Source organism: Anomaloglossus baeobatrachus, chromosome 7 (genome assembly GCF_048569485.1).
Source record: "Anomaloglossus baeobatrachus isolate aAnoBae1 chromosome 7, aAnoBae1.hap1, whole genome shotgun sequence".
In the NCBI taxonomy this organism is placed as follows: domain Eukaryota; kingdom Metazoa; phylum Chordata; class Amphibia; order Anura; family Aromobatidae; genus Anomaloglossus; species Anomaloglossus baeobatrachus.
In genome coordinates, this window is record NC_134359.1 from 115,996,056 (window position 1) to 116,008,635 (window position 12,580).

The window sequence follows — 12,580 nt, forward strand, 5'->3', positions numbered from 1 at the left end:
CTCGCGTCTCCGCACGGTCGCTATGACATCCGCCATGTCTGTCCAGCCTCCAGGACTGTGAACTCCTCGGTGGGCGGAGCCAACTGCTTGGCCCACCCCCTGGTGTGGACATCAGCCCCTGGAGGAAGGCAACAAGGATTTTGTGTTCTGACCTTGGTGGTCCTGCAGGGAATGTGGGGTGTGTGGTGGTGTCATGACCTGTGACCCCTGGCTTGCCCAGGGCGTCACATAACCAAGTCCATTGATTTTAATGGGTCTACCTGAGTCCTTGTCTCTGGTTTGTGTGAAAAAGGACGTCACATGTACTGGAGACACAGAGGTGTGAAGGAGGCCTTACACAATATTTACCTTCAGATTACCACTATAGCTGCAGGTAAATGCAGATTTTTTTGCTGACAGGTTTGAGAGTATGTGTATGTGGGGAATATAAGAATAATACAAGTTTTACTTCACTGCAGAGTAAATAGGCCACGAAAAACTTTGTGTATAATACGTACGTATGCTGTCCAAGTAAAAATCTGGCATCATACTGACCAATGTAATCAATAGCGCTATTCACAGGAGTTTCATTCTCACGGACAATACTATCCACTCTTCTTTTCTGACTTCCGGCTGCCTGCTGCCTCCACTGGGACCGCAGGCAGCTGATCGGCAGGGATGCGGGACCAATCAGACAGTGATGACCTATTTGAAGGATAGGACATCAATGTAAAAGTAGTGGACACCCCCTTTAAGTCCACAGAATATCAAATTCTACTGTGGATTTCACTGCAGATTTCCAAAAGGTGACATGCTGCAAATCTATAGCATTTCTGCAATGAAATGTAAAAATCTTTCACATTTTGGTGCAAATTTACGCCTTTAGGGAAGTCTGTACTAATGTGTCCTAAATGTTTGAATGGGATATCACTGTCAAAATTGTTATTTAAAGGGAATCTGTATCAGGTTTTTCTCCATTTACAATACAAAATTATATTGTGGTACCGTGTTAGCCAGAAAAATCGAAGTAAATACTTTTATAGCGCAAATGATAAAAATTTTCTAGAAGGGATACCTTAACCTTTTCCTAGCCAATACAATTTCCTGTTTTGCTCATTGAAAACCCATTAGGTCGTCATCAGTTATATTTATTCCAGCGTTATGTAGTGAAAACGGAATCTGCTCAAACCCATTGGCAGAAGAAGACAGTAAAATGCGTATGAAATATTGCTGTCCCCTGCCTGGGGACAAATGAGGTTAACAGATTATTTTAAATGCCCCCCCCCCTCCCGGGGGGACTCAGAAAAAGGTTAATTGGCTTTATTGGTCAGGGAATAAAGGTATCACTTCTAGAATACTTTTGTCATTTTGGGACATAAAAGCATTTACATCAGGTTTTTGCTTGTAATTTGAGAATAGCAAGCTATAGGGGCAGGGAGCCTGATTCCAGCAATGTTTTCTGGGCTGCTTTGTGCAGTTTTGCTAAAATTCTTGCGTTCTGTGTTGTAGATGTAGCAGTGCTCGGAATTCTGAGCCATGTATAACCTCGCCCACATCCCCTCACAATATATAAAATTATAGCTTGTATATGTAAGGGGTGGACGGACCCCTGGTGATGAAGAAGCAGTTTTCGCCCCTGAAGATGCCCCACGCTGGGGTGACAAGTGATGCTGATGTGATGTTATTTGTGTTTGCAGTAGTAACCGGTGTCCCCACTAGGTGTCAGGGTTGAACAGTGGTCCCTTTGGGAACAGTGACAGGAGAAGGAGGGGCAGGACAGCCTAGGGGGAGGGATAGAGGACTCTGTAGCAGAGTGAGAGTAGTGAGTGCAGTGTGTGTTGAGACAGAGAGAAGCAACGGGGCAGAGTGTGGGAGCGACACGTGGCAGATAGCCAAAGGGAGAGAAAGTGCCTCGACCACGCAGACAGAAATACTCGGGTAAGATCCGTACGAGCATAGACAGAGAAGAACAGAAGTGTGTGGGTAAAGCCTATAGTAGTGGAATACGTGTACAGCTGAAGAGACAGAAGTAGACGGGTAACGCCCGTAGAAGAGAAAAGGAAAGTAGTCCCCCGGCAAGAACTATGATTTGAACCTGAAGGGTTTGTGTGCCGAAACTGTACAGCAAGATGTTCAATAAAGTGCCTTTTGGTTTACCAGCTGAATGTCTGCGGCGTTTTACTGAGCCTGAAGAAGTGCCCCGGCCATCCACACTCTGCCCCACAAATGAAACCCATACTTTAATAGTGACGGCCGGGCCGGGGGTCAGCCTGATGCACAAAGTGGCCATGACAGCACCCCCCGAGGCGCCCCCTGCCCCCGTTACAAAGTGGCGCTGCGAGCAGGGTGAAGCCTGTCTGCAAGGAACCCCGACCCCAAAATGTGAGGAAGACCAAGTGGTGCCTAAGGCGTTGGATCGGTCACAAGATGGCGGTAAGATGGCCACCGTCCTCATGGACCCAGTGGAGGCGCGGAAAGTTGGCGCCAAACGCAAAACACTGAGCTGGCCGGTGAAGAAGAAGAAGTGCAGAGTGTGCCGCCCAAAGAGGGGAGGTACTTGCCCCAAGATGCTGCGGAGGACTAGAGATGTGGGCGGCGTTGCAGGAAAGAAGAGGTGTCGCCTACGCTGGGTTGACTTGGTGGGTGAGGCCAGGGGTGGAGTGCATGCAAGAGCAGGAAAAGAAGGACCGCCTCCACCTTCCCTGGCGCCATTACAGTTAGAGCAACAGGAGACGCAGATTGAGCTGCCTGCGCGAAGTAAAATGGAAGCAAGAACAGGCAAACCAGCCGAAGCAGGCGTGCTGGTGACCGCAGGACGGGGGAGAGGACGTCCGAAGGGAAGTTTGGTAGAAGAAGTACCCACCAGCCTGATACCGGTCGTGACCGGTGTACCGGAGAGGCCCGCGAAGGTCACGTGGGTTACCTCGTGGGATGCCGTTACCGGGGAGACGACAACAGAAGTCCGGACCACCTACACGTCCCAACTGATGCGGGGAAGTGGGGCACTAGGAACATCTCTACAGAGTCCGGAGGTGTCCGCGTCGGTCAAGGTAGGACCTCCGCCCCCCACAGGAGACCAGGCCCCATGCTGGCAAGACGTCCCAGAGCCTGAGGAAGATGAGTGGGGGTTTGTCTGGGAACCGGTGAAGCCGACGCCCCCACACCGGAGACAGTCCCCACCGCCCGAAGTAGATCCGGTGCAGGAAAGACTCCTGGCCGAGACAGTGGCGAGGGAAATGATGGCCGGGTCCCGCAGTGAAAAGTTTGACCGGCAATGTAGTATCGGCACAGTGGTCAAGTTTAACCAGGCCGAGGGATACGGGTTTATAGAAGATGATGAGACCGGAGACCATTTCTTTTATAACCGTGTCAATTTGGACACCGAGGGGTTACCACAGCGCCTCCATACCTTATATCCGGGCGAGAAGGTCAAATTCAGAAGGGAAGTAGGTTGCCGAGGCCTATTTGCAGTGGGAGTGACCCGTATGCCCACCGTCCAGGAGGCCGAGCAGTGGCAGCAAGAAATAGAGTGGGAGGACTGCCAATACAGAAGGCACACTCAGCAGAGACCGGCGACCGCTGAAGCTTGCCAGCCAAAGAGCACTCTGGCGACACCACCAGAAGCAGCTGCTGGGTCGGTGGCCGAGCCGGCAGAAAGGGATCAGGCGAAGGAAGCACCGGAGATCTTGGCGATTCGCCAGAGCATGGTGTCGCATCCGGTGGTTGTTGTCGGCAGCCCACAGCCGTCCCGTCCAGCTACCCCATCATCCCCGCCGGGGGCTGAGGGGCCGAAACCGGAGACAGGAGAAACAGAGTCGCAGCCAAGTTATGAACCGTTCCAAAGGCTGCGCCGCTTACCGGGCCAATCCCTCTCTGATTATGTGAGGGCCCAGCGGGCTGAATGGTTGCGCGCCTACTACCCCGCGTGAGATCGCGGTAATCAGAGGTGAAGGTCCTGGATGTTCTTGAGAGCCGGTGCTGTTGAAAGCCAGTGAAAGTTTTCAGTTGCAGTAATGTTTCAAAGTACTGAACCCGGGAGGAGCTTAATGCCGGACTGTGCAGGGACTCCTTCCGTGACTCTTAAGAAGGAAGCTTGGTGTTTATTGTTTTCTGCCCACGTAAGACCGGGAGCGCTGGGAATAGCCTCCGGGTAGAAGGTCAGCTAAGACCGGGAGCGCCTGCGGAGGGCCTCCGGGCAAAGATACTACTAAGACCGGGAGCTCCCTTGGAGGGACTCCGGGCACTGTACTCAAGTGCCTTTCGGTGTGTTTTGAAGATTGTGCTCTATAGTTTGGTTTTAAAGTTTTATGCGATAAAGTGAGAAGATTGCTTTACAACCGTGTGTATGTGGTTTTTGTCAGATGTTGTCTTGCAGGTCCGAACCTTGCCGGGAGGCTGAGGTTAAAGAGGGGAGGAATGTAAGGGGTGGACGGACCCCTGGTGATGAAGAAGCAGTTTTCCCCCCTGAAGATGCCCCACGCTGGGGTGACAAGTGATGCTGATGTGATGTTATTTGTGTTTGCAGTAGTAACCGGTGTCCCCACTAGGTGTCAGGGTTGAACAGTGGTCCCTTTGGGAACAGTGACAGGAGAAGGAGGGGCAGGACAGCCTAGGGGGAGGGATAGAGGACTCTGTAGCAGAGTGAGAGTAGTGAGTGCAGTGTGTGTTGAGACAGAGAGAAGCAACGGGGCAGAGTGTGGGAGCGACGCATGGCAGATAGCCAAAGGGAGAGAAAGTGCCTCGACCACGCAGACAGAAATACTCGGGTAAGACCCGTACGAGCATAGACAGAGAAGAACAGAAGTGTGTGGGTAAAGCCTATAGTAGTGGAGTACGTGTACAGCTGAAGAGACAGAAGTAGACGGGTAACGCCCGTAGAAGAGAAAAGTAAAGTAGTCCCCCGGCAAGAACTGTGATTTGAACCTGAAGGGTTTGTGTGCCGAAACTGTACAGCAAGATGTTCAATAAAGTGCCTTTTGGTTTACCAGCTGAATGTCTGCGGCGTTTTACTGAGCCTGAAGAAGTGCCCCTGCCATCCACACTCTGCCCCACAAACGAAACCCATACTTTAATAGTGACGGCCGGGCCGGGGGTCAGCCTGATGCACAAAGTGGCCATGACTGCACCCCCCGAGGCGCCCCCTGCCCCCGTTACATATACCACTGAATGAAAGAATGTTTTCCCCATCTACACTAGATTAATGATCATTAGATATCATGCACATGAAGGTGAGGAACCTGTAGCTCTCTCCATCTGTTGTGATTCCCCAGACTTGTATCACTGCAGCAGGTGATGTGCATGGAGGATTCAGTACATTGTTATACTGCCATCTGGTGGCAGAAAGTTATACTGTAATTCTATGACATAAATTGGTCTTTATTCACGCTTATTGAGCGGAATTGCTTTAGTATGCAATTACAGCAGATCTTCCTGATTTTTTCCCCCCAGGATTAATGGACAGCTAGTTGCTTTGAAAGTCATCAGCATGAAAGCTGAGGAAGGCGTCCCTTTTACTGCTATCCGAGAAGGTAATTCATAAGTCTTGACACCTGCAATTTCTAGGCAGAACGATTACATTATTCCAATTTTGTATATGATTCAAATGAGTCTGATCTGTGTAATGTTTCCTAATACAAAACCGCATCCTTCTAGCCACCAGGACATTTATGTATTTTAAGCCTATGTTCACACATTGCATTTTTTTCTGTTTTATTTTTCTACAGCAAAATCGTCTCTTCACAGTAAAAAACCCCCTGTTTTTTAATATATTTTTGGAGTGTAATTTGACTGTCATCTACACAGACAAAGAGACAGACAGACACAGACAGGGACACAGACACAGGGACAGAGACAGACAGACAGGAAGAGACAGACAGGGAAAGAGACAGGCAAACAGATAGGGAAAGAGACAGAAAAAGAATTAAACCAAGTAGAAAAGAAGAGTAGAAATGCTTCAAAGGTTTTTTTATTGATAATAAATATCATAAATTAATGAAACAAGGTCCAAAGGGACACAAGTGAACATATGGCACGGCAGAGAATAGATGTTAAAAAGCAGGCAAAAAGACCTGCCATGCATACATTACAATCAATGCAAACTAGACTTATTGATAAGAAAGAAAATTACATGCATCAATGAGATAAATTGGTTTGGACCAGAGACAGCAATTCAAGACAATTCATGGGGTTAACAATGTAAGGTCCAGGGAAAGAATCTATTGTTACTATACTCAGGAGACTGAGTTGTTAATTACATGGATACCATAAGAAATGTCCCTATGCTGTATATTAGGTACATTGGTGCCAAGTGGATTGAAAGCTATGCATAAACAAATCTGTTGCATACCAGAGTAGCAGGAAAAATGCCAGATAAAGTGTAGGCAGGTCCGGAGGTGACAGGGAGCGTTAACCCCCGACACAGACCTCCAACGTACGTTTCACGATTGTGTGATCTCTTGCTTTATCAGGGAGACAGAGAGACAGACAGACAAAGAGACAGGGAAAGAGACAGAGAGGGAAAGGGACAGACAGGGAAACAGATAGAGAAACAGACAGGGAAAGAGAGACAGACAGGGAAAGAGAGAGAGAGACTGACAGGGAAACAGACAGACAAGGAAAGAGATAGAGACACCAACAGGGAAAGAGACAGACAGACAGAGACAGACAAAGAGATAGAGAGAGTGACAGACAGGGAAAGAGACAGACAGAGACAGATAGACACAGAAATGTGTAGCTGGACTGAAATAATACACTGTCCAGGTTACGTTTTCTTTTATTTTTCTTTTTTAGGCTATGTTGACATATTGCATCTTTGCTACTTTTTTTGCATGTTTCTTCCATTGTTTTGTTGTTGTTTTTTTGCAAATGAAAATCTGCTTTTTACAGTTGTAAGGGGTAGTCGGACCCCTGGTAGTGAAGGAGCTGTTTTTCCCCCCCTGAAGACGCCACAGTAGTATGGTGGCAAATTGTAAATGTTAATGGTAAAATGTTACCTGTCATAAACTGTTTCCCCACTAGGTGCCAGTGTAGAGCAGTGGTTTCCCTGGTAACAGTGGCAGGGAATGAAGGGGCAGGGCAGCCTAGGTGGGGAAGGAAGGGTTCTGAATGCAGAGTCCAGTGTGCAGTGAGATGTGACTGGAGAGAGAAGTCTGAGGTGACGGGGCAGAGTGTGGAAGTGCTGCAGTGGCAGAAGAAGTGGAAGAGTCAAGACTAGTCCCAAAGCCGGTAGTGTGTACTACAGTGCAGTGCAGCTATCAGGGGGATAACAAGTGGCCCCTGCAGGCGAAGGGTAGTGCCCTGACAAAGACGTGAAGGTAAATGGAAACGCCCGTAGAAAACAAGTGAAGTAGTTCCCCCGCAAAGAAGTGGAGAGGTGAGAACTTATCCGGAGCCGGTAGTCTGTGCTAGATCTGCCCTATAGTAAATCCGGGTTCAGTGTGCAGCTACTAGGGGGTTAACGCATGTCCCCTGCAGGCAAGGGAAAGTTACCGGGGAAAGAGGAAACCGTCAGCAAGAAGTTTAACCTGTAAACCGATGTGACTTGATGCTGAAAGGTGTAAAGAGGAGTGGGAACTCATCCGGAACCGGTAGTGTGTGCTAGATCTGCCCCACAAACAACACCTCTGTTTTAACAGTGACGGCCGGGCCGGGGGTCAGCCTGCTGCCCCCTGGGCGGGAGACCGCGACTACACCCCCCGAGGCGCCCCTGCCCCCGTTACATTCTGGCGTAGTCGGCAGGATCAAGCCCGCAGAAGAGAAACCCCGAGCAGAGACCAAGTGGTGCATGATGTACTGAACAGGCCACAAGATGGCGGCAAGATGGCGGCCGTCCTCATGGATTTAGTGAAGGCGCGAAAAGTGGGCGCCAAACGAAAAGCGCTGGGCTGGCCTGTAAGGAAGAAGCCCGGAGTGCACCGCCCAAAGAGGGGAGGTGCTTGCCCCGAGATACTGCAGTGGTCTAGAGACATGGGCGGCGCCGCAAGAAAGAAGAGGCATCGCAAACGCTGTGCCGACCTGGTGGGTGAGGCCAGGGGCGGAGTATTGGCAGAAGCGGGAAAAGAAGAACCGGCTCCACCTTCCCCGGCGCGATTGCAACCCCGGCAGTGGAAGAAGAAGCAAACTCCAATACCTGGACCAAGCAGAATGGAGAACAGAGCGTGGCGCGCTCAGCATAAGCAAGCGTTCGCTGAAGCCTGTGGGCTGAAGAGTACCCCGACGGTTGCGCCAAATGCGGCCGCCGAACCTACGGCTGGAGACAAGCCAAGAGAAGCATCGGCATTACTGGTGATACATCAGAGTATGGTGTCGCACCCGGTAGTTGTTGTCGGCAGCCCACTGCGGTCCCGTCCAGCTACCCCCTCACCCCCGCAGGAGGCTGAAGGGCCTGAACCGGAGAAGGAAGTACCGGAGCCACCGGGTTATGAGCCGTTTCGTAGGCTACCCCGCTTACCTGGACAGTCCCTCTCCGACCATGTGAGGGCCCAGCGGGCCGAATGGCTGCGTGCATAGCACCCGCAGTGAGGAGGTAATCGTCCGGAAGAGAGTGATTTGTTTGCCGTTGAAAACCGGTACTGTTGAAAGCCGGTGAATGTTTCCAGTTACAGTAACGTTAAAAGTACTGAACCTGGGAGGAGCTTAATGCAGAACTGTGCGTGGACTCCTTCCGTGACTGTTAAGAAGGAATCTTGTTGTCTTGTTGTTTTCTGCCCACCCAAAGACCGGGAGCGCTTGGAAATAGCCTCCGGGCAGAAGGTCAGCTAAGACCGGGAGCGCCTGAGGAGGGCCTCCGGGCAGATGTGCGACTAAGACCGGGAGCTTCCCTGGAGGGACTCCGGGCACCAAACTTGTGTGCCAGTCTGTGTGTTTTAAGTATTGTGTTTTCCTACATGTGTTGTTTTGCAGGTACGAACCTCGCCAGGAGGCTGAGGTTAAAGAGGGGAGGAATGTAAGGGGTAGTCGGACCCCTGGTAGTGAAGGAGCTTTTTTTCCCCCCCTGAAGACGCCACAGTAGTATGGTGGCAAATTGTAAATGTTAATGGTAAAATGTTACCTGTCATAAACTGTTTCCCCACTAGGTGCCAGTGTAGAGCAGTGGTTTCCCTGGTAACAGTGGCAGGGAATGAAGGGGCAGGGCAGCCTAGGTGGGGAAGGAAGGGTTCTGAATGCAGAGTCCAGTGTGCAGTGAGATGTGACTGGAGAGAGAAGTCTGAGGTGACGGGGCAGAGTGTGGAAGTGCTGCAGTGGCAGAAGAAGTGGAAGAGTCAAGACTAGTCCCAAAGCCGGTAGTGTGTACTACAGTGCAGTGCAGCTATCAGGGGGATAACAAGTGGCCCCTGCAGGCGAAGGGTAGTGCCCTGACAAAGACGTGAAGGTAAATGGAAACGCCCGTAGAAAACAAGTGAAGTAGTTCCCCCGCAAAGAAGTGGAGAGGTGAGAACTTATCCGGAGCCGGTAGTCTGTGCTAGATCTGCCCTATAGTAAATCCGGGTTCAGTGTGCAGCTACTAGGAGGTTAACGCATGTCCCCTGCAGGCAAGGGAAAGTTACCGGGGAAAGAGGAAACCGTCAGCAAGAAGTTTAACCTGTAAACCGATGTGACTTGATGCTGAAAGGTGTAAAGAGGAGTGGGAACTCATCCGGAACCGGTAGTGTGTGCTAGATCTGCCCCACAAACAACACCTCTGTTTTAACAGTGACGGCCGGGCCGGGGGTCAGCCTGCTGCCCCCTGGGCGGGAGACCGCGACTACACCCCCCGAGGCGCCCCCTGCCCCCGTTACACAGTAACAGCAAAATCTATGAGATATCAGAAATCTCATACACACACTTGCTGTTTTTCCCTAACTGAAATGGAAAATTACTGCATTTTTGGAAGAAGCAGCATGTCAATCCTTTCAGTGTTTTGGTACTTTTTTCACCATTGAAAGCAATGAGAAAGTACAAAAACACAATTGTGCTTGTGTGGTGAATGAAACTAACTTTATTTAAACACTAGCTGTAGTACATGGCATTGCCCGGGATAGTAGCTGTCTCTCTGTCTCTTTCCCTGTCTGCTTCTGCCTATCTGTCTGTCTCTCTATCTCTTTGTCTGTCTCTTTCTGTCTCTCTTGATCTCTCTATCTCTGTGTCTCACTCTATCTCTTTCCCTGTCTGTGTCTCTATCTCTTTCCCTGTCCGTCCCTTCTCTGTCTGTCTCTCCCTGAGACTGTTATGAGAAACTGCAAGACTTAGGGATTATTTTTAAAGGGATTCTCCAATCATAGATATTGACGGGCTGTCTGTAGGAGAGGTCAGAAATATCACCTGTCAACTGGTATTTGCCCTGGATAAGTTACACTTTGAATGGAATGGGCTGACAATCTTATATTGTTGACCTCTAATATGGACAGCTCATTAATACCTGTGCCTGGACAACCACTTAAAGGGAATCTGTCACCAGGTTTCTCCTACCTAATCTGAGAGCAGCATAATGTAGAGACAAAGATCCTGATTCCAGTGATGTGTCACTTACTGGGCTGCTTAGTATAGTTTTGATGAAATCACTGGTTAATCAGCAGTAGATATCATTAGAGGACTACTTGACGTGTTGCAGGTAGTCCAGCATATTCATGAACTCTATATAACTGCTAGATCTGCAGCAGAGAAAACATTGATTTTTATCAAAATGACAGCAAACAGCTTAGTAAGTGACACATTGCTGGAATCAGGGTCTCTCTCTATATTCTGCTGCTCTCAGATGGGGGAGCAAAAACCCGGTCACAGATTCCCTTTAGGGTCCGTGCGCACTGGGAAAATGTGTTTCTTAAGTAAAATCCGCACCCTCTGGCAGAATTCCGCACCCACGACAAAAAAATGCACCAAAAATGCATCCAAAATCCGCATGTGGTTTTACCGTGGTTTGTCGTGGTTTTGGTGCAGTTTTGTTGCAGTTTTGGTGCAGTTTTTCTGCGAGTTGGTCCCTGCGGTTTTTAACCATTAGCTATGGCAAAACCGCAGGTACCTGTGGAAAAGAAGTGAAATGCTACTTCTTTTTGCTGCAGAAATTCCGCAGCAAAACCTGTAGGGAAAAAAAATGCAGTGTGCTCACAGCATTTTGGATTTTCCATAGATTTTGCTGGGGAAGGACTGCAGAAAGGTTATGAACAAAAACCACACCTTTTCTGCAGCAAAAACCGCGGCAAATCTGCGGCAAAAAACGCAGTGTGCACACAGGGCCTTAAGTAGACAGTCACATAGAAAATTAAAAATTGCCTGAACATAAAACTAGCTTTACACATGGGTTATTGTTTGAGGACACTTTCCATTTTAGATTAACAAACCTTTTGATTGACTTCTGAAATTTGTGTTTCTCTTCAGCATCTCTATTGAAAGGTCTGAAACACGCGAACATTGTTCTTCTGCACGATATCATTCAAACCAGGGAGACGCTGACCTTTGTATTTGAGTATGTGGTGAGTGAATGCTTTATATTCAATGTTCCAGTCCTGTTTATCATCATCCTATGACATTGCCAGTCTAAGTATAGAATTTCATGGTCTCCTGACCCCAATTCACCAGCGTCAGTCATAAATCCAGATATGGTGGTCCATACTTGGACCATTAATGTCAGATATGTGATATACCATACTGATTTGATATAAGAGATATAGGAGATCATCTATGATGGATAGAGACAAACTACCGTAAATGCTAGATTTAGTGGGTACTGGATAGAAATGTGTTAGGCTACATTCACACTTTCGTTGTTTTCCATCAGTCACAATCTGTTGCCTTGAGGAATTACTGTATCCTGCTACAGGTAAAATATATCTTGGTACCGTGTTAGCCAAATCACCATGCCTGATGAAGAGACCTGAGTAGTCTCGAAACCTTGCTATTATTACCATCTTTTCAGTTAGCCATTAAAAGGTATCTACCACTGAGGACTTCAGTTCTTTTAAACAATTTGGTATCCTGCTAAATATTTTGCAGGAATCCGTTTTTCCTCATAGACTTGTTTTACCGATGGATTGTGACTGATGGGCTTGCCTTGCATCCGTCGCCTGACGGATCAGTCGTTTACTGACTGACCATCGAGCAGAATGTAACCGTTTTTGTCACTGTCAAAAAACAGATGCCGACGGATGCGCCATCGTCTGTCGTGTTTTATTATAGAACCCTATGGGCAGCGGAATCCGTCGGAATCCGTCTAATGACGAAATCAGTCGACGGATCCATTTTTTTTATTCTGATCGAGTGTAAATGAACTTCTGGTCATGAAAACCCTCTCCCTCTCCCCTCATCCCTATCCGCTCATCCCTCTCTGCTCATCCCTCTCCACTCATCCCTCTCCCCTCAGTCCTTATCCCTAATCCCTCTCCCCTAATCCCTCTCCGCTCATCCCTCTCCCCTCATCCCTCTCCCCTCATCCCTTATCCCTCTCCCCTCATCCCTCTCCCCTCATCCCTCTCCCCTCATCCCTCACCCTCATCCCTCTCCCCTCATCCCTCATACCTCATCCCTCATCCTTCTCCCCTCATCCCTCTCCCCTCATCCCTCACCCTCATCCCTCATCCCTCATCCCTCTCCCCTCATCCCTCTCCCCTCATCCCTCATCCCTCATCCC

General features: G+C 49.0%; 1 protein-coding gene across 2 annotated transcripts in view; it reads left to right on the forward strand.

Moving 5' to 3' along the window:
- Nucleotides 1-12,580, forward strand: part of CDK15 (cyclin dependent kinase 15) — a 379,934-nt gene that overhangs the window by 89,623 nt on the left and 277,731 nt on the right. For both annotated transcript variants that reach the window (XM_075317605.1, XM_075317606.1), the window contains 2 exons: nucleotides 5,428-5,507; nucleotides 11,332-11,426. In XM_075317605.1, coding sequence (XP_075173720.1) covers nucleotides 5,428-5,507; nucleotides 11,332-11,426 — 175 coding nt within the window. The remainder of the gene's footprint in view (nucleotides 1-5,427; nucleotides 5,508-11,331; nucleotides 11,427-12,580) is intronic.